Below are 22,761 nucleotides of genomic sequence, written 5' to 3' on the forward strand. Positions count from 1 at the left end.
TACTCCAGAGACTGCCCTCAATGCGCAAGGTGTGCTCCTTCTCCAACACCCACGTCTTTTTTATTTCCACCTGCCGTTGCTAAAATAAAGTGCTTAAATATTCAGAATCGCACTGAAGGAGAAAAATAGAAAAATTGATGATTTTGGGAATTGAATATTTAGTTCAAAAAGTTTAATTAAAGTGAAGAGCATATTTTTTTTATAAATTTATTCATATTATTTTCAATACTATTTACTTGGCAAAAGTGGAAATGTTATTAAATTGTTTTAAAATCAATTTTAATAAATAATTTATTTGTCTAGTTTTGTTTGATTTTAATTGAGTTTGATTTACATTAATTAATTTGAATAAAATAATTAAACTAATTATTTTATTTTATTTTACTTTTTGATTTGAATTAATTTTAATTTAAACATTTGAATTGTGAAAGGGAAATTAATTTATTTTAAATTTGGAATTAACATTTAATTTTTTTTTAATTGAAATTTATGGTCTCATTTTTTAACAGAAATATTTCAGTCAAACGATAAAATAAAAAAAATATAAATTTTGTACATAGTCATTTCTAAATCATGAGCTATTAAAATAATTAAAACATTTTTTTTTCATATAAAAAAATAATAATTAACTTATTTACATATCAGGTAACATATTTTTTTTTTATAATAAAATAGAATTAGACACAATTAACTATTATTCTATTCAAGGGTCTCCCACAATTATAAAAAATAGCAAAAAAGTAAGAAATAAATAATCCTCATTATGTATTCGATTTTGAATCATCATACAATTAAATCAGAACGGTATGCATGATTCGCAAATATTCATACTAGAATAAATTTTGTAATTTTCGAAACATATATAAAGACTTTTCACTGCTCCAAAAATTGCGAAATGTTTTAGCTAACAAATAAGATTTCCGTTAATAGCTTATTAATCATATATTTATGTTGCAAAAAGATAGATTTTTAAATAATTTTTTTTTAAAATCCACTTTAAAACTGCATAATTTTCTCTTTTTTTTTACCACTGATCTAAAAAATTCACCTTGTTTGTACAAAAGTGGATGTGGTATGGGCGAGAAGAGATTTCTCATCCGGGATTTTTTTTGTCAAGCGCGCGTGTCGCCTGAAACCGCACGAGACGTTCTTGAGCTTCTTTGTCCTGAGCTTTGTTCGTCTCGTCGGCGGCTCATTCTTTTATTCACCTTATCTCGACCTCTTGCACAATCTTTTCCCGAAAGATGGTACGGACACTAAAAAATGTGTGGCACGTGCTAATTAAGCAAAAATTGCAGAAATTTCGCGCGTTTGTCCTGACGGGGTTTTTGCTCGTTTTGATCTGCAAGGAGAGCAGCGGCCAGCAGCTGGTAAATATTATAAATGCACGATAAAAGTACTTATCATTTGCGTCATCAATCAAGGACATAAAGCCGTACCTGCAAGACTCGGCTTTCATGAATCGACTGCTCAACTGCATGCTCAACAGAGGCGAGTGCGACGGCATAGGAAATGTAGTAAAATGTACGATTGGATTTAAAATTTACAATTAATGGTACTAATTTTTTCCATCTTAAATTGGGCAGCAATGGCTAAATCCTTGATCACCACGAGGTGCGCAACTTGCGAGCCACAGATCAAGAATGCCGTTGAAACTGGAATTTATTGGCTTCAGAGTCGCTACAATCGAGAGTGGAATGAACTGGTCAGAATGTATGCTTAATCCAAAATATACGTTTTTAATTCTTTACCTGCATTTAATCCACTCGTAAAATTAATATTTTTCTTTATATTTAAAGCTTTTTGTGAAAAATATGTAATAAATAATAATCAGGTTTTTTAAAACTTTTGATTATTCAAATTTTCATCTAGACAAAATCTTTAAATTTCCTTTTAATAAAAAGCTGTTGATGCCAGAAAAAAATAAAAATTTATATTTGTACAAAATATGTTGTAAATTTTTTTAATTACAAATCGATAATGATCTAAACAATCAAGGGCTTTTGCTAATTATTGTCTTTCAGAATTATGCCTGATTAAAAATAAATTATATTTTTTATCATGCTCGAAGGTAAGATAAAAATCTTCCCGTTTCATTATGTGGCGAACGCAATAAAAAAAAATAAATTTTGTGTATATTTCTTAAAAGTTTTGGGACTTGCAAGACTCAATAAAAAGCTGCACAATTTGTATTTTCATTTTGTTACTTTTATTTAAAAAAACATTATCCTCCTCAATGAATTGTGTTCCTGCGATTTATAACACTGACGTTTTGCTCTTCCTTAATATTCACTTTTAACACTCGTGTTCTCCCGTTCGCTCATCTTTTATTTATACATTTTTATTCGTCTCTTCCACTGGGTTCACTACAACTCTAACAAAAAATAAATATTCTCGGGCGTCTGGATGAAAAATGCGACCAATATACATTATTTTGGTACATTCAGTGACAAATTTAGAATGCCTGCAGTTTTATTTTCGTCGCACATTTAAGGAGACAACAGTATTTTTTTTCTTCTTTGTATCAGCAGTGGTCTCGAGCGTTTCCTTTTTGAAAAGGTTGTTTTCAACGAGAGAATATATAGAGCAGCAAAATGTTAATCCATACAATAAATTTTAGCACGAAAATCGTTCCGAGAGACACAAAATATATTCCAAGCATCACAACCATTTTAGCATCTTCGAAGACTTCTTTACTGTTAAAAATCGAAACACAAAATGCAACGTCATCTATTATTTGTTTCCCCAAACCTGACAGGATTGTTTTTTTTTTCTGTAACACTAACTGGGTTTTATTGCAAACCGACTTCTTGGTCTCGTTATTGAAAGAAATTATGGTTCCTTAAAAATTACTAAACGAAAAAACGCGCGGCTGCTCGGAAAGAAATTCTGAATTATTTTAGGAGGAAAACAAAAGTGTTTTTGCATGTTTGTTTTTAGATGCGAGAAAGACTAGATGACGCATTGACAGAGAGAGAAACCGCTTCCCAGACCAAAGAATGTTAAAATGTGTTTAGAAGTTACGAACGCACGTTTTGTAATGTTTATGAGACGCATTGAATGAATAATTATTATGTTAACTACGTAATTATAATCTTAAAAAATATATGCATTGAGTCGGCAAGTGAGGAGTGGCAACAATTAACTAACGAATTAAAAATAATCAACAAATCAATCGTTCTTTAAATAGCGCGTGAGAATTTATATATTCACTTCTTTCGCATTAATTTCTGTTCACGAATCAACAAGACAAAGTCTGTAAGTAGCGTGGATGGAAAAAAGTGGCGGCCGCGAATCTGGAAAAGAGCGAATAATAATCACCCTCGTCGTTTCCAGATTGGCGTGAGTGTGTGAGTCGTGTATTTGAACATCTCAGGATTTAAAAAATATCTCAGAGAGGAAACATCCATTATTATCGACCATCATCGGGGGCAGCGAAAAAGTACATGAAATTTTTCTACACTCAACTCGCGGTTTGATTCGAGAAAATCATAACATTTGATATAGCGATGATGCGTTAAGTACACAGACACGAGTGAGTGAATCAACGAGAAACACAAAAATTATTTAATTAGAGATATATTTATATAATAATGGCTGATGAGAGACACAAACGTGGTTCACAAGAAGCGTGCGTGCGTGACAACATCGGACACAAATCGATTCAACTGAAGCGAACACACTTGTACATATGTTAATTAATTGAAAATTGGCTCTGAAAGTTCACGGCGGGGCACTCTGATAATTTTTTATTTTATCCAAAGGTCGTTGGCACTTCTTCTTCTTCTTCTTAATTACACGAGTTACATGTTTGTTAATTCGTTTGATTGAGGTTTTTTGTCACCGTCCGTCGAGGGTAGGGAAGGGTTCGATTTGTTACAACGTTGGAAGAAAGACTAGAGCCAAGTGTATAACAACAAGCAGCCAATCACAGCAGCAGCAAGTTCCACATTTCTCCGAGACGCCTGGGCGCACTGGCTCGACCAAGGGGCGCATCCGCATTGCATGGCACAGGGGTTAAAATTTTCACAAACCAAATTATTATAAAAAAAACGCTCCAAATTGGAACAGTGAACTGAAAAATAAAAATAAAGACAATCAAAGACTAAAAGAGGACCTCTCAAGAAAATGAAAACTTTTATCACTTTTTAATTAAATTGCTTTTTAAGGAAACAATTCTGTTTTCCATCGGTTTTTAGAAGCCAAAGTTTTCAAATGCAAACAGAATTTGGTCAACAGAGTAAAAAAAAAATCTATTGTAGAGCTGCCAATTGAAAAAAATGATTTTTTTTCTAACACTTCGGAGGTCCACAAAAATTTCAGCTTCCATTCAAAACAATCCAATGATAACAAGTAACAAATTAAAAACAAAAACCGCAGTTTCGGGGAAACAACTCAATAATCGTCGTCAGAAGAAAGGAGGGGTTTTGCAGACTGCTCGTGGAGTCTGATCGTCGGGTGCGGCGGCGCCCCTTGCCGGAGCCACTTGCGTCCGTCGGCGGCGCCTCAGACGGAAATCTCGTAGCTCATGTCGTAGACACTGCCCCTGTCCGGCGTGTCCTGCGGCGAGGGGTTGGAGGCGGTCGTCTGGGGGCTGCGCGCGCTCATCTCCATCGAGTCGGACATCTCGAGGGCGCGCACGAAGGACATGGGCCTTCGCGAGCCCGGACTGGGTCTGCAGTGCTGCAGCTGCTCGGCCTTCCTCTTCAGCTGCGGCGACGTCGGCGGCTGATGCTGCTGCTGCTGGAGGCGCGCCTGGGCTGCGGCGGCCGCGGCCGCAGCGGCCGCCTGGGCGGCCCCAGGCAGCTGGTGGTAGTAGGTGGGCCTGGGGGCGGAGAAGGTCTGCGTGGGGCTGGCGGGGGTGGAGCGGTGGAAGTCTCGATGGGCGGGCGGTGGCCGGTGGCCCACGTACTCGTAGCCCGTGGGGCTCTCCGAAGGGTAGGGCCCTGGGGACGTGTCCTTCCAGGTGTAGACGCCGCGCTGGGGCGAGCCGGCCAGCTCGCGGATGTTGTCGGCGGTGGCGCCGGCGCGGGTGTACAAGGTCATCTCGCCCGTCTGCCGCACCAACTCGCCCTCGGACAGGAAGCGGCGCTGCGGACTCATGTTGCCGGCGGTGCCGTTGGCCGCGACGGCGGCCATCACCGGCGGCCGGTGGTGCACCCGCGGCTGCATTTCGTAGTACTGGGGCGGCGGCGGCGGCTGCTGCTGCTGCAGGTACGGGTGCTGGTTACCGAGCACTGTCTCGCACCCCACCCCGATAAAGTCTGGTCGTCGTGGCTGGGTAGGAGTTCCGGGGTTGGACCTACAACACGACACAGAAAGCGCCCGAGGCACCACCACCATTAGTCAAAGGCGATCACAAAAACAATCGGGACAAAAGCGGGCACAACTTGCATACCAGTGGGATTAGGAGCCAAATCTGAATAGCGTCCTTTACTTATATTATATAAAAAATTACAATTATTTAAAAATAAAAATTATTGAAAGAGGAAAGGTGAGATTAATTTTATTTCTTTATTTGGCATTTATGAAATTGCATTTAAAATTTTACAATTAAATCGATACTTAGTTAATATATCTGGGTTCTGTTTACAAATTAATTTAAAGTTTAAATCTTTCAATTTTTTTTTTTTGAAATCAAACCTTTCCACCTAGAAATCTTTTGGTTCTAAATTAGGCGAAAAGCACAACTGTAAGATTAAGCAGTCTATTCAAATTTGTGTACTCGTGTGATTTAGCAATAATTCAATTTTAATTTTGTTTACAAAAGGGGGAGAGCAACACTTGGTACGCAGCAAAATCACAATGAAATAGGAACTCACTTGAAACAACGAAACAAAGCTAATCTATGAGTGGCCAGTTTCATGCAAGCTCCTATTTTTCTGCTAAAGCTCAACAAAATCAACGGACTCGCGCGCGGTGCGGTGGGCGACCGGCCGGATTCACGAATCGAGCCGGTCGCCAGCCACCCGCACGACGCTTCCGACAACACAGAGCACTGAGAATCAATCTCGACATCCAAACACAAAGTATTTTTCAAAAAAGATGTTGTAACTTGTGTGAGTGTGTATGGAAACGAAACGGTTCAGGTACGGATCGGAGGCGAGTCCGTTAAGCCCAGTCTTCTCTCAATCAGGTCTAGAGCATGCAAAGATGCACTTGTCGGTCAACGAACGTCGCTCACGACCAAAAATTATTAAATGAAAGTATATATTAATGAATACAAATCAAAAAATAAATCATCATGTGCAGCCGTATAAAAGAAGAAACCAACCAACAATAAAGCGGTTGTAACAAATAAAAGTTAATCCAATGTAGCCAAACTCTACGTTTCCAGACCACAAATGAATCGTACTCGAGTAAAAAAAAAATGATTTAATTATTCAAATGTACCTTTTTTGAAACGCACTTTTAATGAATGGATGTCCGAATAATTTAGTATTTATGGGGCTTTGTATTATTTAAAATCGGGATGCGGATGATGAGGTTTGAGTGTGTCTATCTGCAAGATGAAATGAACCACAATTACTATCAGCGTCGTCGCCACTTCGGGAAAAGAAATGATTGGATTTCAACTTGAAACAAATGACGGGGTTTAGCTTTTGTACACAATGCGCAATGTGACTCGGGAGACGCTTGGTTTTTTTTTTTGCTAGCGGCCAACGCATCTCTCGGGTACCTTAAAACTTCGATAGCCCTTTCTCATTGAGTGGTGTGGTAAAGAGGACCTGTGCATGACGAGTCGCCCTGGGGGCAACGGCGACAGGGGCGGTAAAGAAGACCTGTGTATGACGAGTCGACCCGGAGGCACGGGTGACATTGGCGACTCGAGTCTTTCTCGGGCCTCTCTTAAGATCTGGTTTCTGAAAATTAGCACCAACCAACGCGGTCAAAAGAGAAGCGGCGCTTTTTGCAAAACTACAGCACAGTCCTGACAGTCCGAGTTACAAATTTATATAAAAATAATTAACAACTAGAGTCAATCAGTCTTTCTTTTTCTTTTTGGCTTAACAGGGCTGCACCTTAATCGCACGAGACAACAAGGGTTCGTCCTCCTCGTGGCTGAAATAAATTTGTTCAGGTCAAAAGAGTTTTTGACCAGTCCGTTATTGAACGGTCGTAGAAAGAAGCTGAAAGGGAGAAAGAAAGAGTTTGTGAAAGTGGCTTTGGTCGGTACTGACCTCCTGATTGGACTCGACATGGCCAGCGGGGTGGGCACGCCAATGGCCTTGATGCGCTGCTGCATCGTCGGGCTCGGCGGCAGACCTGGACTTCGGCCAATGGGCTGTTGACTCTCAGGGGACAATGGGTCCGGAGTGTGACTTCTGGACATGCTGGAATGTAAGTCAAAGTCAATATTTGATACTGATGTATGGCGGAGAAGATATTCCGATCTTCTCAAAGTGCAAGTTGATAAATACTATCGCAGATGACAATGAGCACTACTTGCTTCTTGAAATTGATTTAGTGATTTTTAAAATCGAGAACAAGCGTGAACAGTTTTAGAACTATTGCAGCACAGACTATGTTATGGCAACAAATGTGATACACAATATTTTCTCTCACAGAGCAAGATAACAAAAATCAGATGTTTCAACAGAACAGGAAAAAATATTTCCAGATTTATTACACTTGTTGTAATTGCTTCATTAATTTTTTAACTTAACTTTTACAGAAATTTAAAAGTAAAAAAAATGTGTAGTGGAAAAATGATTGTATAAATGAAAACAAAAAAATGAAAAGGACATACCTAAATCTAGAATTAGTTTTAGAGGCAAAATACTATGAAATTTAAATTCTTTTCAAATTTAGAAGATTAGTAATTTATAATTTCCTTGTTTCAATTCCATTTTTGGTTAAAATAGTAAAAATACCTTGGTCTTGGGTAAGGAGACGCCCGGCCGTACTGCGTCTTCATCTGCTGGACATGCCCTGGCCTGGGCGAGTCGTTGTACGATCGCATGTCCACCTCTGCCCCTGGCGGCAGGTAGAAGTTGTTTTTGGAGCCGTGCCGCTGCAGAGGTGGCGGCGTCGGCTCGCAGTCCTGACTCTGGGACGCCGTTGGCTCCATGTCGATGTCCGAACCTTCCCGGCCCGGAGAGAGCTGAAGAGGATTGAAGTTGAATAAATCAAGAAAACGAGACAGAAAAAGCATCTACGAGGAGAGGGAACTACTTTACACTCACCTTGCTGTATATTCTAGCATTGGGATTTCTAGTGCCATTGCTGCTGTCCATGTAGGTTTTTACCTGGTTTTCGCTCGTGATGGTCGAGATAGCGGGCGGGTTGACCGGGAAGTTGTAGTGCTTGGGTTTCTTGCCGACAAACTTACTAGGCTTCAGCAAGCTGTGAAAATTTTAATCAAGTTAAAAATGCAAATATTTAAATTGCGCTTCGACACAGACCTTGGGAATTGTGGACCGCACAGAGCGTAGCAGCAATTTTGGCAACATCCGCGCGAAAATGGATTAAAACCACCTTTGAATTTGCCAGTGACTTGTTCGTTCGTCGTCCGGCCTCTTGAGACGAGCACTATGTGAAAGCCAGTGAGACCGAAGATGGGGATGAAAAGGAGCGCAATGATACCCATGATAACCATGCTGAAACAAAAAGGGAAAAAATATAATAAAATTGAGCATTTATCTTAGAAAATTATATACAAAATAAAAATTGTAAAAAAACTGAGAAAGGGGAAAACTTATTTAGTTTACGAAAAAGAAAAAGGAAATTTAATTGTTTTTTTTTCAACAGTAAAAAGACAAATAACTTGATCAAAATAAAATCTTTTTAAAATACCTTAATGTGCAAAAATAACAAGTTATTTTGTCCTCTTTTTTATATCCTTATTTTTTATAGAACTGGAGAACCGCGATAAACATTCTCCTTGAATAAAATATTACTTAAATGCAGTAGTGAGGAAAGCGGATTTAAATAAATTATAAACAAGGAAAAATGCGTTATCATTTCCCTCTCAAGTCAAAAATAGAGTCAAAGTCTAAATGTCAATATCAAACTTATTGATTAGAATATAAAAAAAAGAATCAATAAGCAGTTAAATTAGACCATCTGAAATTACCAATTGAAAGTGACAGGTCTTTTGATGCTGGGCACTTACCAGATTATTGTATTGAGCTCGGCCAGCTTGTCCTTGGAGTGAAGCACAACAATGAGACACAGAGCGAAGATGCTCATCATGTGGATGCTGAGCGAGATGAGAAACATGAAGAAGTAGCGGTAATTTCGCCGACCGATGCAGTTGTTCACCCATGGACAGTGATGGTCGAAGGTCTAGAAAAAATCCGGAAATTAGATGTTGCACAAATAAAAATTAAAAGGAAGAGCAAAAAGACTTTCAATTAATTGACATTGAAACATTAATTCAATTTCATATTTTTTGTGTTTTAAATTAGTTCTCATTGGTTTTCATTCGTTGTGAAATAACCTTTGGAATAATTTAAAAGTTAGATCTTTTTTGAGAGTAGAAAGTTGAGAGCCTTAAGCATTTTGGTTCTGATTGTGAGCTTAAATAGCCTTTAGAAATTTTTGTGCGAGCAAATTTAGGACAGGCTTGTGGTCACCTCGATGCAGTTATTGCAGACGCTGCAGTGCGAGCACCGCGGCGGGCGGTAAAACTGGCAGGTGACGCACCACTTCATGCGCACCGTTATGCCATGGATCTCCACGTTCTTGTAAAGCGGTGCACGGAAGTCGTCTTCTCGGTCTTCGTCTGCGTTTGCTGCAAGAATTTTTCACCCATTAAATCCGAATAAAGAATACATATAAAAATGCTAATTTATAATCGCTCCATAAAAGGAAATTTCCTTGAGTATAAATTTCATACCTTTGGGGATAACGCCGGGGTCCATGAAGGTGGCCAGGGTGAAGTTGGCAAGCACGAACAGGGTGATGAGCCCCTGCACTAACAGCACCCATGGGTACGTCTTGATGTAAAAGTGGCTCCTGCAAAAACACATTCCGTGTCACATTCATTGGCTTTAGTGTGTAATGCGATTAGAGAGCTCTGGGCAGCGAGAGCTGCGGAATGTGCAAAAAAACAAGGACGAATTCTCCACAATTCCAGGCCGCCGCGGGTCGGCGAGATTTTCAAACGATCCGCCCGAATTTCGGCCGACGAGGAATTTAAATTCTCGACGGGACTCTGGGGAAGGTTGTGAAATTCTGGTTCGAGCGGAGCCGCGGCGGTGGCTGTGGAGAGAAAGGGGGCGTCCGAGCCGAGCCAACTTACGGGTACACGAAGAAGAGGGTGGTCGTGCCGAGCAGAATTGTCCAGGCGAACGTGGCCGGTATGAATCTCGTCTTCGCTTTACATTTGGGCATCCTGTTTAGTTATCAAAAAGGCAGAGATTTTTCAACAAATACTACACGGTCGGGTAAACATGGCCGCACCTTAACACCTTACCGCAGCTACGCCGACTCGCCACCGCGAACCGCGGCGGCGCCACCCGTCCTTTTTCCCGCAAGGGCACACGCGCCGCCAACTTTTGTGCTGCGCGATTCTCGACCTTGCCGGTTTCGAATTACAGAAAATTAGGGCCACAAAGAAAGATATTTTTCACCTTTTGCAATCAATTAAAGGCTAATAAACTCAATATTTTTTATTCTCAACTTATTCTAGTAATAATTGGTGGAATTTTAGTTTTAATATTTGGGACTTTTGCTAAATTTGGATGAATTTAAAAAGCGCGCCAAATATTTTGGCCTGCTTTTCTTTCGACCAATCAAATTCGCAAAAGCAAGCACGCTGACTTGTTTACAAAATTGCAGCTGGCAGTGCAGTTTCTTGATAATCTTGAAGATTTTGGATATAAATTTTGAAGCTTGTAGTTGATTGCAATATTTTTGGTAAACACTGAATCAGGTTTAATTTATTTCAACGATGAATATTAATTGTTTTCAACAGTTTTCAATAAGGCTCCTTTTTACATGCAAATCCGACAACATAGAAGGTTTTTTTTTATAATAATCCCATTAATTTTGTAAAAAAGGCTTTTGTTTGACTTTCTGCTGATATCCAAGTTTAAATCCAATTTTAAAACAAATTTCTAGACGTTGCTAAAGTTTTTAAGCTCAATGTGCATGAATCAGTACATAGTTTTGTGCATTATTGTTTTGTAATAATATTTTGTAGGTTGCTTTTTAAAAGTTAATATATAATATTTTTTTGTGTCACAGAAAATGCCACAAGGAAAAATGAAGGTCAAGGCGAAACTCCCAGCAAGTTTTGCCAAGAAGAAGGCGCAACAGAAAGGCCCTGCAGTCACCACAAGATCCAGTAAAGAAATTATTAAAATCTGCGTTATTATTTTTGTAATTATCTATTTTTACTTTCAGACAAACCACAGAAGCCAAAAGTGTCAGCTTTGCAAAAGTTGAAGAACCAGACGATCAAGAACATCAACAAATCTACTGAAGACGAAATCAGGCAAAAGGCGTTGGACGGCAAAGTGAACTTGGGCAAGAAGAAGCGACCTGCGCCCACGGAGGAACCAAACAAGGACATGCCCATGGATCAAGATGACGAGTCGCCGAGGAAGAAGATGAAAAAGTCGTAAATAAAGTAAGGTTCTTTTTATTGAAAATTTCTCTCGAGATTTGATTTAAAACTATCAATATTTTATTAGTGAAAATATATAAATCACGATAAAAATTTTAACAAATTTGTGACAGAAAAATTCTTGATCTTCAATATGGCTCCTTTAAATATGGCGTTGCTTGATAATTTATCTTCTGACTAGTTCACGGTTACCTTGAAAATTAAAAAATGAATAGGATTTAAAAGTTGCATTTCCCTATTCGAGAAACTTACCACTAATTGGCCCATTTTGTTTTTTCCGAAGCTCAATTCTGGTCCTGTGGTGACTTCAATCTGGCCTTCCTTGCCTCCAATCATGTGATGGGAAATTCTATAAAGCATATAAAATTAAAAACTTCAAATAATTTTCAAATAAAATATTTCTTACGTAGGTGTGTTTGTAATCTTCAGGGCATTTGCCTTCTTGGTGGTATCGATGATGAAAGTGACGCACTCGATCACATTTTCACATTTCAGAATCAGGTCTCCCTATAGAAATAATAAAAGTGATTTCTATTCCAATATTAATATTTTGGGCAAACCTTGTCTTTCTTGAGGTCGAGCGGGATTCTGACAATCAAGAGTCCGTCCGACTCGGACGTGACCACAAGCTCGATGATGCTGTCCAGAGACAGTTTGTGCTTGACCTTGAAGCCTCTTGTGTCCACAATGTGGATGGCCTTGTTTGTCAGGAGGAGGACTCGATCCCTGGGCGAATAGCCGTGTCGGTCGTATTTTGTGATTGCGGTGCAGTACTGAAAAACAAAAATGATTGGTTAAAATATTGGTACTTCAGAAATAAATTCATTTTACCAAAAGCTTTTCTCCGGGAACAAGTTGGTTTGTCTCGTATTGAGTTTTGTGCTGTTTTAGCTCATTGGAAATTCTGGCTTCGGTGAAGGGCACTGGGAATGAGCTCGGGTAACTCTTTTTCTTTCCTAAATTGATAAAAATTGGTTTAAAAATCAAATAGAGTGAAAATTGAAATAATAATATTAAAATTTAATTATTTTCAAAATAGGCCGCCTGGATCTCAAAAAGTAAAAATGTTTCATTACCGTTTATTACCAAAATTAAATTTACTAAGAGGCTTTTCTAAATATTTTAAGTTATATTCAATCTCCAGTTTTTTTAATTTCAATAAATTTTGAAAGATAAATAAATGGAAATATACTTTGGAAGAGGCGTTCGGCCAAGACTTTGAGCTCATATTGCCGCTTCTTCTCTGGGGATAGTGCTTGGCGGTACTTCCTAGCTTGCTGCCCTCTGTAAAGTCTGTGCAGGACAAGGGAGGCCTAAAATTTTGATAGTTAATTATATAATTGACTTTAAATATAAATTAAATACTTCTCGGCAAGGACTCGGACAGGGAAGCCACCTTCTGTCTATCAGCGAGGTTGGCAGATTCTTGGCCAATCGGTTCAGGTAGTTGATCTTTGACAGCTGGATGAAGGCAATGTTGTCATCAGTTGGCTCCCCAGCCCTTGTGATGAAGCCCTTCAGCAGTCTGAATATTCCAATTAAGAAAACTTTCCAACAAAAGTTAAATTTATTCACCTTCTGAGAACCTCGACAGCCACCAATCTTCTTCTGACCTCTCGTTTGGCCAAAAACCGTCTGATATTTTTCTGCATCACAATGGCGGCCCACCGCATTTTCAGGAAACGCTTTCTAGCGATGTACACCCTATACTTTCTCTGGATTAGCTTGGCGATGTCATTCTTCTTCATTTGGAACGCATCCTCCGTTAGGAAGAGGGTTTTGGGGTAGCGGATGAATATCTTGGTCCTGCAAAAATTAATTAATTAATTTAACCTAAAATAATAATAACAAATTGAAATTAAAAAAAAAAAAAATCAAATACTCTCACATTCTTCAAAATTTTCTCTTTTGAATTCCATAAAATCACTTGTTTTACTCACTTTCCCATGCTGAACTCGTACTTCTCGAACCGTAAGTGTTGGACGAGCAGAGCAACTCCGTCCCTGGCCGAGCCGTTGTAGGTAGGCCACGTGCTAGGGCACAGGCACTTGTACCTTTTGAGGAACAACTCGTACGACCTTCTGTAGGCAAACCCTGCTCTTCGCACTCGCAGGTTTTCCATCAGGCCAAGGTACTTCACTTGGTGCCGAACCAATTCCTCGTCAAAAATGCCTGAAATAAATAGTTAATGTTTTTTTTTTTTAATTTTTTCTTTTGAAAAGAACTCACCACAAGTTTGCTCATTGTTGGGTTTGATGCAGCGCACGTAGGACGGGTCTTTGCTGATCAAAATCTGCATCAGGTTGGCCAAACTCTTCTTGAACTGTGAGGCTGCCGTCTCGGGCCTCTTCTTGCTCTCCAATTCCTTCAGGGTGAAGACGGACTTGGTGATAGCGTTGTCCGTTTTAGCCATGACCTCGATCAGGTTGCGGAACAGCAGGTCGTTGTTCTTTTCAACAAACCCGTGAACGCTGTAGGTCACTTTGCCAGCATAGTGCACCAGTTGGAATTCCTTTCAAAAATTAAAATGTGTTCCATTTAGTAGAAGGAAATTTCTTAAATCAAAAATTTTAAACTCACATCTCGGGCAGTCTGTAGCAACAACTTCTTTTCAGTCTTGCTGTAGCTGATGTAGTGCTTGTGATTAGCAAGATGGATGTTCATTTTGTTCAGGAAACCAAGGTCACTGGTGTCACCAGGGCGAAGGCACTCCTCGTCCAAGTACGAAATTATCCCTGAATTAATTTTATAATTTTTTTTATTCAAAATTTTTTCAAATAGTAATAATAAAAAAAAATACGAACCTTTGTGGCGCTCTTCAATGAGGTTGCAGATGACCTTGTTGTCAAAATACTGCACCGGCACCCACTCGATGCCCTCTCGGAAGTACTCCTCCTGCTCAGACTTGAGGGTCAACTCAATGAACAACTGCTGCAGCTTCTCGTTGCAGTAATTGATGCAGAATTGCTCGAAACTAGATTAAAAAATTCATCCGTCTGCCAAAAATTCAAGGAAAATTTTTGTTACCAATTCTTGCCGAAAATCTCAAATCCGTAAATGTCCAGGATTCCCATGACCTTGGTCTTGGTGACCTCTTCAGTTGGTGTTAGCGAGTCGTTCAGTCTGCGCACCAACCAGGTGAACATGCGATCGTAGATTGCCTTGGCCAGGGCGTCCCTGGCGAACACGGCGAATTCCCTGTTCAAAGGGGTGGTCACGGTTTCGCCCTTGGCTTCGATGGTCTTCTGCTGCAGGGCGTGCGTCAGGGCGTCCGCGTCGCACCCCAACAACTGCACACACAAATTTAATTAAATAAAAAAAAAATTAATAAAATAATTCTTACCTTGGCGATGGTGGAAATTGTTTCTGGCGAGTTGACGCTGGCGGTTCCTTTGTCGGTTTCCGTGAAACCGACATTTCCCAGGTGCAAAATGCTGGCGACCAGGGTGAAAATGTTTTCCTGCTCTTCTTTGGACAAATCGATCACGTCCATGGCGCGCTTCACCACTCTGAACTGACCCACGTCGTCAATCTCATTGTCCTTAATGGCCACCTTAATTTTCAACATTAAATTTTGGTCAAAATTAGAAATAAATCTTTGAACTTGACAAATTTCAATCAATCGAAAATTTTCATTTTTGAAGTTTTTCCGCTTAAATTTGAACATGATTGTTTTACTTTTTATCAATAACAAATTATTAAATTTTAAATTAACTCACAATGCTGGTGTTGAGGTAATGATAATAGGTGTTGGGCGAGAGGTGCAATTTGTCCAGCAAATGTGTGTCGGCACTTGACAGCAGCTGGTAGAAAATGTGGAAATTGCGCTCGCCCGGCGCCTGCATGACCACCCGCGATTTTTCCAGCAGGTAGTTGAGCAGACTTCCGCCAACAGGGTCACCCTTTAATTAGAATTGAAAATTTTTCTAAGGAAATATTAACTCCGACAAACCAAGTAATTGAAAATGATGTCCATGTATTTTCCAAAGCGGCTTGAGTTGTCATTGCGCACGGTTTTGGCATTGCCGAACGCTTCGAGCAACGGTGTCGACTGCAACAGTTTTTCCTTGACCGATTCGACCTGTGGCTTGCGACCTGTGGTCACCGCGATAAACTGCAGGATTTTCTTTGACGCCTCAGTTTTTCCTGCGCCCGACTCACCTGGGAATATACATTTTTGTTCGTTAGAATTTCCAAATAATTGAGCACAAAGAAAATTATAATTTATAAATTTGTTCATAAATAGAGACTTTAATACTTATAAACAAGGTTTATAATTTTATCTATTATTTTTTTGGTTTATTACTTTTGTTGATTTTTATTTCTTAATATTTTAATTTTTAATTTTTTAATATTTTTAAATTTATATTCTACGCTGTAAATACTTTGCATATTATCAAATATTCTTATAAATAAAAAAAACAAAATATATCATTTATAAAAAGTTGATTTTTTTTCTTTTTTTTATATTATGCTTGCCATTAATTTTCTTAATAAAAATTAGCTATAAATATAACTACATAGTGCCTTCTTGTGGGTTGCTAATCCTTTTGAATTAAATATTTATAAATTTTATTAAATAAGTCTTCATGAACTACTAAACCCTGAGAAAAGTTATATTTTTCAAAACTTAAAATTTGCAATTTGTAAACAAACAAATATCTACCCTATCTTGTTTAAAAATGCAAACACAGAAGGGCACAATTATCAGTTTTTTTTTTGTCTGTCAGTTCGAACAATGAGCTTGAAATTGCGCACCTGAAATGAGGATACACTGGTCCCTGTTCTCCTCCTTGAGCGCTCGGTAGGCCGTGTCAGTCACTGCATATCTGTCGAACAGAAAAAGGAACAAAGGCCGTTAAAAATGCAAACGAGAGAGAATGGAAGTCTTGAATTTTCCACCACCGGAGCAGAACGACGAGGAGCAAAATAAACACACAAAAACAATTTAATCTCGCTCTCGACCGTTTCAACATGAATTAATTTTATATACAATTTGATATTTTCGCTCCATTGTGGCCACAAGTGCGTGTAATACTCGAAAAATACAATTTAATTACCGCGTAAATTGCTCGAGACGAAATAACTTCTATATATAGAATGAAAAGTCTAACAGTTCTTTTGACTCGAGTGTCAACAGGCCTAGAAAATTATCAAAGCGACCGATCGAGTTGGATCATATAAATATAATTCCTAGTCAAACAAGACGAACAGTTGTTCTCTGCGAGCTGCGAATCGTGACTCACGTTTCAATCGCAGCGAAATGCGAGCCAAACCCACCCACGCCGTTGGTATTTTTTTATGCTCTGCCTTCAGCAAGAAACGGTTACTGACTCACGACAGGTGACCTTCCGCCTATTTACGGCCACACGGTGCTCATTTGATCGGCTTTGTCCTCCCCGAAGGGCGAGGTCTCAGTATCTCTCGACAGAACGTAAAAGGAGATTTTTTTCCTGTATTTGTATTTTTGCAAAAAATAGAAAATGCGAGAAGTTCCGTGTTTACATGTTTGCCATCATCGGGCCGAGTGATTCATAAATTTTGCTGCTCGCGCCGGGTTCACAATTATTTACGACTCGCGGATAATTTGGCGCGCCTTTGCTTTCTTTAGCAGCAGAAACAGATGGCGGCTTGTTATGTTATGAAGTCATTGGAGAGACGCACCGTGTAGCATGGGAAATAGATTTTGCAAAGAGTGACTCACTGTTTCGCAAACATTCCTTCCTAAGATGGATTCAAATATCGTAATTCGTAACTTTTAAGACTAAAATATATTTTTGGTTCAAAATTGAATTGATTGTGGAAAGTTAAAGTGTTTCTGAGAGTAATTAACATTTTTCTGACAGATTTCAGAAAGAATTTGTCTTATTAATTTTGTTTTTCCTTCGATTTTTGATGAATATTGAATCTGATAAAAATTTCAATTAAAAACTTCCTTTTTGAAGAAAATTTATCTATTTGCAGATAAAGCTAATTTAAAATTAATCAAAATTTTACAAATCCGAAACTGTACATTTTTATAAATCAAAACTATCTCTTTTTGAAATTTTAGCCTATTTTTAGTATATTTTTTTGTTTCTTTTTTTAGTTCTTGCTTCTTTTAACCAATGTTTAATGAAAACAAAAAAATTATTGATCCACTTACATGTGCGGAATGGCTTCAAAGTAGTGAATGTTGCAATAAGTCTTGATCACATCATCCGTGTAGATGGGAATATTCTTGTATGGGTTCACCGAAACCAACACCGGTCCGATGTACGTCTGAAAAAATTAACACAATTAGTCTCTGAAATTTTGTGCAAGTTTGCAATGAGTCACTTACGTAAATCAAGTCTGTGTTGAACCTTTTCTTCAAGTTGTCAATGAACGCATCCTCGTTGCCGTAGTTCTCGAGCAGAACAAAATCGTGCACCCCGGCCACATCACGGCTTTGAAGGGAGCTCTCCATCCCTGCAAAAAAATAAAAAATGAAATGAAAATCTTTGCTAGGGCGATGGATGATAAAACATTGATTAATTTGATCGAGCAAAGGAACAACAAATTGAGAATTTAAAATTGAAACATTTTATAATATGGATTTTATAAAAACCAACTAAAAAAGATATAATTTTTAAGTCAATCAAAATTAGATTATAAATTTTGGGATGAATTCCATTCTTTATGCCAAGTTTTTCTCGCACAGTTTCAGTAAAACCACATAAAAACCTCTTATAAAAATAATTTACTTGTTTACAATAATGCTCAATTAATTTTTATTCAATCATGTTTATTTTCTTTTTAATCCCTTATTTTTTGATATGTTATAAAAATTATGTTCTCTAATGATCTGTTTTCTGAAAACGTAATTTTCGTAAGATTATGAATAGATTTCTGAAGAATATGATTCGTCCTAAATAAAAGTATGCAGCAAATATTTTTACAACAATTGGCAACAAAAATTTTAATTGGGGCGGCTCAAGTTGCCTTTCTCCTTTGGCCGGTCAATAATTTCATCTTGGTGCAGAGATGAAAGCAGCACTTTTATTGATAAGTGCCATAAATAAATTCAATCCGAGGCCGCGAACGAGAGATCATCGCACTCCCAGAATTGGATGCAAAAGTCGTGAGTAGTTTTTTTACATTGTGACTCATGAAAGGTGCAACAATGGATTTTCGTACATCCGCGTGCAGTCAGAGCAGACGTGTGCCGTGTCCTAATATATGAGAAAATAAGGAGCGAAGTGGGCGTTTGTGTCGCAAATCATTATTTATCGCAATCGGCGCACACTTGTGAAAAAGAGAACAAATTTCGAGAGTCGGCCGAAGAACTCGTAGCAGAGATAATGAGCCGACTTGGACCGGTTGCCCTGTGAGATTAATCACTTTGCTCCTCATCAGTTGAGCCGTTTTAATTCTTCTGAGCGAATCAAAAAATTTTAATTTGGCATTGATCGATCGCTTTTAAAACAATTTAATCACTTAGAAAGTTTTCCACCGTAAAGAAAAAAACAGTTTTATAGAAGATAAGCATGTTTTATTTCTGCAATAATAAGTAAGATTCTAATTTTTAATTATCTATCCTTATTGAAAATGGCAGTTAACCTGCTACATTAATATTTTTAAGGCTTGTTAAAAAAATATAAAATTAAATGAATTAGAAAAGTGAGGGAAAAATTTTTATTATAAAATATAAATACAGAAGACAGCAAAATCGACAGATTTTGAAATTGCAATTTTTCTTTTGCTAAAAAACTTTAAAATTAAATTACAATATCACAATATAATTTTATCAATTATCTTTTTTTTTAATCGTTTCTCCCTTTTTAAATTAATGAAGTGATATGGAAAAATACCAAATTTTAGAGCGTTTTTGTATCATATAGAGCGTTAAAAGAAATTAGTTATCATATCCAAAAGTGATGGATCACTATATATCAATTTGTAAAATTAAAATTGTTTCATAGAATTGGAGCAATAAAGGAATTTTTAAGAAAATTCGAACATTTAAATAACACAGAAAAATATAAAACTGAGTTTTGAATTATGTGAAATTTTTGTCAATTTTTAAATAGGCAGACGCGTCGTTGCTCTGATTTTTAAATTTAAATTTAGCTATATCTAATTAAATGGTGAATTATTGCTTGTATCATTGACCAAATTTATACTGAAATTATAATAAATCAATTTACTTTTTAACTTGATGTTAGCCGCCATCTCGTCCACCATCTATCCAACGCAGCCAAGGATATTAGGTAAACTGATTAAATTCTCAATCGGCTGAATTTCAGCAGTCAAGTTTTACTCATTCTTCTCTGATATATCAGCTGAATAACAATAATCTCCAACGATAACGACTCGCGTAGACTGATTAACTCCGACAAAGTGACGTAAAAAATTTCAACCACATAAATATAATTAATTGATTACGCAATCAAGTCAGAGATCTGCCTATAATGCCTAGGTTGTTGCACTCGTACAAAGAGAGAGAAAATTAAAATAAGTAACCGAGTTCCACTTTAGTGGTAAAGAGTGATAAGTCAGAATTTAACAACAGCTGGACTCTTTGAAATCGTGTCGAGGCGACGGCTCTGAGGCCGCAATTGCTCAAGCACACTCAAAAAACACAATTTTTGCAATTCATCCTGCTGCCGCTGTTTTTATTTATCATTTTATTCTCCGTTGCAAAATTTTCGAGCATATTCGCGCACTTACGAAAAAGCCAAAAGCCACGGGTGCTTTCGTTATCAATGCCTGCCTTTGATCGCTTATCTTACTAAGCCTGGCACGCGATTATTGCGATGGAAACATCTCCTAAATTGGGCTTGATGGGAAAACCTTCTGACGCACAAATTTATCAGTTCAAATATATCACAATCGATATAAATAAATTTATGTAAAGTCTTGCGGTTAATTTAAATAAGGAAGAAAATGATTCGATTTAAATTTTTCTAGGTCGAAAACTTGAGTAAGCTTTAAAGTGACTCTTCCACTGCAAGGTCTTGAACGAAACACAACGTGTAGGATTATGTAAATGCGGCCAAGCAAGTGCAATTGTTATTACGTTCTGATGGGCGTTCAAGTTTCGCAAATAGAACCCACTTAAAAACTTTTGATTCGGCCGAAATCTTTAAAGTTGACGATCGTTTTACTGATAATTTATAAATTACACTTAATTCTGGGAACGCGATATTGATCAGCGTTGGAAAAAGAAAAATAACTTTCTGGTGACAAAAATTTTACAGTTAATCTCTTTTAAGATAATAAAATCTTCACAACTTGATAATAAGCGTTTCACGCAAGAGTCTTGTCAGATAATATTACAGGATAGAAACAGAACCTTTTGGAAGAGTTTAATTAGCTTACAATTGTTTCTGATAAGAGAAAAAGCCAAGAAATTGGGTGTTGTATTTGAACCCCAATTGGAAAGGATACAAAAAATAAATAAATAGTTTTTATAAATAATGAGATAGTATTTTTATCATCAGAATTCATTGAAATAAATGAATGAATAAATTAGGAAAAAATTAATTAAACTCGATTTTAAATGGTTTTGCTGGCTCAAGATAAAAATTAATGACTTTTTCTTTCGAATTTTCTCTTTTAATTTTGAAGATAAATTCATTTAAATCGGAAACTTGCCAGATGGAGAGAGAGAATTGCAACTTGGGTCGGTCGGAAATGTCAAAGGAGCGTGAAAGAAACTCACCGGTGCACCTGCGAGGTGTTCGCCGACGCACTCACTCACTTGGACTGAAAGCGTCCTGCCTGTTGGCCTTTTCGCTCGCTCTCGTCCTCTCACTTCCACAGCTCGACTGAAACTCGTTGGCCAGGAATTATATATGGCGAGAAGTGCAAGTATAGAAAAGTATACTGCTGGAGCTGGAAGAGGAAGGTGCTGCGGACGAGAGGCTAATCTCGCAGGCTAGAGCGAATTGCAGCGAGATTAGCCGAGCGTGGTGCCTGCCATAAAAAAGGAAATAGGAAAAAAACTATTCTTTGAGACAGGTGCTTTATGTATAAATTAATAATTGGCCGACGTGCTTCATTGATGACGGAATTAACTGAAAAAATTTACAAAAAATTTAATTTAAAAAAAATATTACGTCTTTTAATAATTTATTATTTTATATAAATGCATATAATTTTATAATAATATGAGGACTATTTTGTAATAATTTTAATTTAATTTATTTACTTCATATTAATTTTACTTTATCCAATAATTAATTATTGCAGAATGAAATTTGAAAATATTTTTTTTGCAACATAAAAGCGTTGCATGGTAGAATATTTTTTTAAATTTTTATAAAAAAAAGTCAAGCAAATGTAACTTTAGTTTTTGTCTTGTAATCATAAGTAAACCATGGCTTCATATTTGAGTTATATTGCATTTTAAATTAAATAATAAATAGAAGAAAGCAACTGAATTAACGCACGAAAAGTTTGAAAACTGCAAAATTGGTGCACCGTGAGTCAGAAACCTACCTGCATGCGTTAGTTGGTCGCCGGCGTGACTCTTCTTTTTCTCTAATCGCAGAAAACGGTATAATTGCTGTGGGTGGTAAGAGGCCTGCCTGCATTTCCACCGATAAAAGCAAATTGGAGCAGCACTGCCAACGTACAAATAACCCTTTTGCTAATAAAACGAAAGAATGTTATTGGTGCAATCCACTGCCGTGTTTATACAACTCTGCTCGGAAGAAAATAACAAACCGTCTTCGATTGCTGCCTTGGTCTGGTGTGTTGCACAACGAGTCAGCGATTTGCGTGCGAATTTGCTATGGACAATTTTTTGTTGGTTTTAAAAACGTGGAAGCGGCAGGAGTTTTTACTTTTCACGCTTCACTCGTCTTTGAAATCGAGCTGACCCACAAATATTAAAAGTAAAAAGCGTTGATTGGCGTTTCACACGCGCGTCTGCTAAAGTATTGCTATAAAAATTAAAATACATTTCCTGTAGAAGTTTTATATAGACTTGACGTAATTATCCAAGTAAATATTTTAAATATGTTTGTAGTAAAAATTAATTGAGGCTTTTTATTTGCTTTTTCTTATTTCATTATTTTTATACGAATTAAAATCCATCCTATGCATTCGATCATCATGCCCTCAATCTGGAAAATGTTCTGCAAAATAAAAATTTGACTAAGTTCTCTTTATTAACATCTTCATAAAAAAAAAAACTAAACCCATTTTGATCAAATTGA

The 22,761-nt window shown here is 37.5% G+C and overlaps 3 protein-coding genes across 5 annotated transcripts; 1 reads left to right on the plus strand and 2 right to left on the minus strand.

The window, feature by feature from the left end:
- The first annotated feature begins 1,111 nt into the window (after positions 1 to 1,111).
- LOC132199676 (uncharacterized) lies at positions 1,112 to 2,192 on the plus strand. The gene is made up of 4 exons (XM_059624584.1): positions 1,112 to 1,247; positions 1,299 to 1,370; positions 1,425 to 1,524; positions 1,587 to 2,192. Exons 1-4 carry the CDS (start codon positions 1,245 to 1,247, stop codon positions 1,721 to 1,723), a joined length of 312 nt encoding a protein of 103 aa, XP_059480567.1. The 5' UTR covers positions 1,112 to 1,244; the 3' UTR covers positions 1,724 to 2,192.
- On the minus strand, positions 2,186 to 10,429 carry LOC132199675 (palmitoyltransferase ZDHHC8). Of its 2 annotated transcripts, none has more exons than XM_059624583.1 (9): positions 10,247 to 10,429; positions 9,842 to 9,960; positions 9,579 to 9,736; positions 9,116 to 9,288; positions 8,406 to 8,600; positions 8,250 to 8,346; positions 7,875 to 8,104; positions 7,182 to 7,334; positions 2,186 to 5,302 (listed from the first exon to the last, which is right to left on the minus strand). In XM_059624583.1, exons 1-9 carry the CDS (start codon positions 10,336 to 10,338, stop codon positions 4,507 to 4,509), a joined length of 2,013 nt encoding a protein of 670 aa, XP_059480566.1. In that variant the 5' UTR covers positions 10,339 to 10,429; the 3' UTR covers positions 2,186 to 4,506. The 2 variants fall into 2 exon arrangements, with proteins under 2 accessions (XP_059480566.1, XP_059480565.1); XM_059624582.1 differs by having other exon boundaries at positions 8,187 to 8,346.
- A 1,183-nt stretch (positions 10,430 to 11,612) lies between these two features.
- LOC132201996 (unconventional myosin IC) lies at positions 11,613 to 21,514 on the minus strand. Of its 2 annotated transcripts, none has more exons than XM_059628584.1 (20): positions 21,261 to 21,514; positions 17,898 to 18,025; positions 17,721 to 17,836; positions 16,334 to 16,404; positions 15,528 to 15,736; positions 15,295 to 15,477; positions 14,919 to 15,128; positions 14,603 to 14,865; positions 14,380 to 14,549; positions 14,156 to 14,310; positions 13,805 to 14,087; positions 13,516 to 13,747; positions 13,151 to 13,381; positions 12,941 to 13,100; positions 12,768 to 12,888; positions 12,407 to 12,531; positions 12,136 to 12,348; positions 11,982 to 12,082; positions 11,828 to 11,924; positions 11,613 to 11,767 (listed from the first exon to the last, which is right to left on the minus strand). In XM_059628584.1, the coding sequence occupies exons 2-20, from the start codon at positions 18,021 to 18,023 to the stop codon at positions 11,753 to 11,755; spliced, it is 3,081 nt and encodes a 1,026-aa protein (XP_059484567.1). In that variant the 5' UTR covers positions 18,024 to 18,025; positions 21,261 to 21,514; the 3' UTR covers positions 11,613 to 11,752. The 2 variants fall into 2 exon arrangements, with proteins under 2 accessions (XP_059484567.1, XP_059484566.1); XM_059628583.1 differs by lacking the exon at positions 21,261 to 21,514 and adding an exon at positions 19,744 to 19,902.
- Between the last annotated feature and the right edge of the window lie 1,247 nt (positions 21,515 to 22,761).

This window comes from Neocloeon triangulifer, unplaced genomic scaffold (assembly GCF_031216515.1).
Source record: "Neocloeon triangulifer isolate White Clay Creek 2 clone unplaced genomic scaffold, ASM3121651v1 ptg000014l, whole genome shotgun sequence".
NCBI classification, from domain to species: domain Eukaryota; kingdom Metazoa; phylum Arthropoda; class Insecta; order Ephemeroptera; family Baetidae; genus Neocloeon; species Neocloeon triangulifer.

Excerpts from the sequence above, each read along its gene's own strand:
- LOC132199676 (XM_059624584.1), top strand. Across the intron at positions 1,371-1,424 it reads AGAGCAGCGGCCAGCAGCTG|GACATAAAGCCGTACCTGCA; the intron begins GTAAATATTATA and ends TCATCAATCAAG. Across the intron at positions 1,525-1,586 it reads CATAGGAAATGTAGTAAAAT|CAATGGCTAAATCCTTGATC; the intron begins GTACGATTGGAT and ends TAAATTGGGCAG.
- LOC132199675 (XM_059624582.1), bottom strand. The coding sequence starts at position 10,338 with ATGCCCAAATGTAAAGCGAAGACGAGATTCATACCGGCCACGTTCGCC. Across the intron at positions 9,737-9,841 it reads CCCCGGCGTTATCCCCAAAG|CAAACGCAGACGAAGACCGA; the intron begins GTATGAAATTTA and ends AAATTCTTGCAG. Across the intron at positions 7,335-7,874 it reads TCTCCTTACCCAAGACCAAG|CATGTCCAGAAGTCACACTC; the intron begins GTATTTTTACTA and ends CTTACATTCCAG.
- LOC132201996 (XM_059628583.1), bottom strand. The coding sequence starts at position 19,780 with ATGGTGGACGAGATGGCGGCTAACATCAAGTTAAAAA. Across the intron at positions 14,866-14,918 it reads CAATTTCCACCATCGCCAAG|TTGTTGGGGTGCGACGCGGA; the intron begins GTAAGAATTATT and ends TTGTGTGTGCAG. Across the intron at positions 12,083-12,135 it reads TCGACCTCAAGAAAGACAAG|GGAGACCTGATTCTGAAATG; the intron begins GTTTGCCCAAAA and ends TTATTTCTATAG.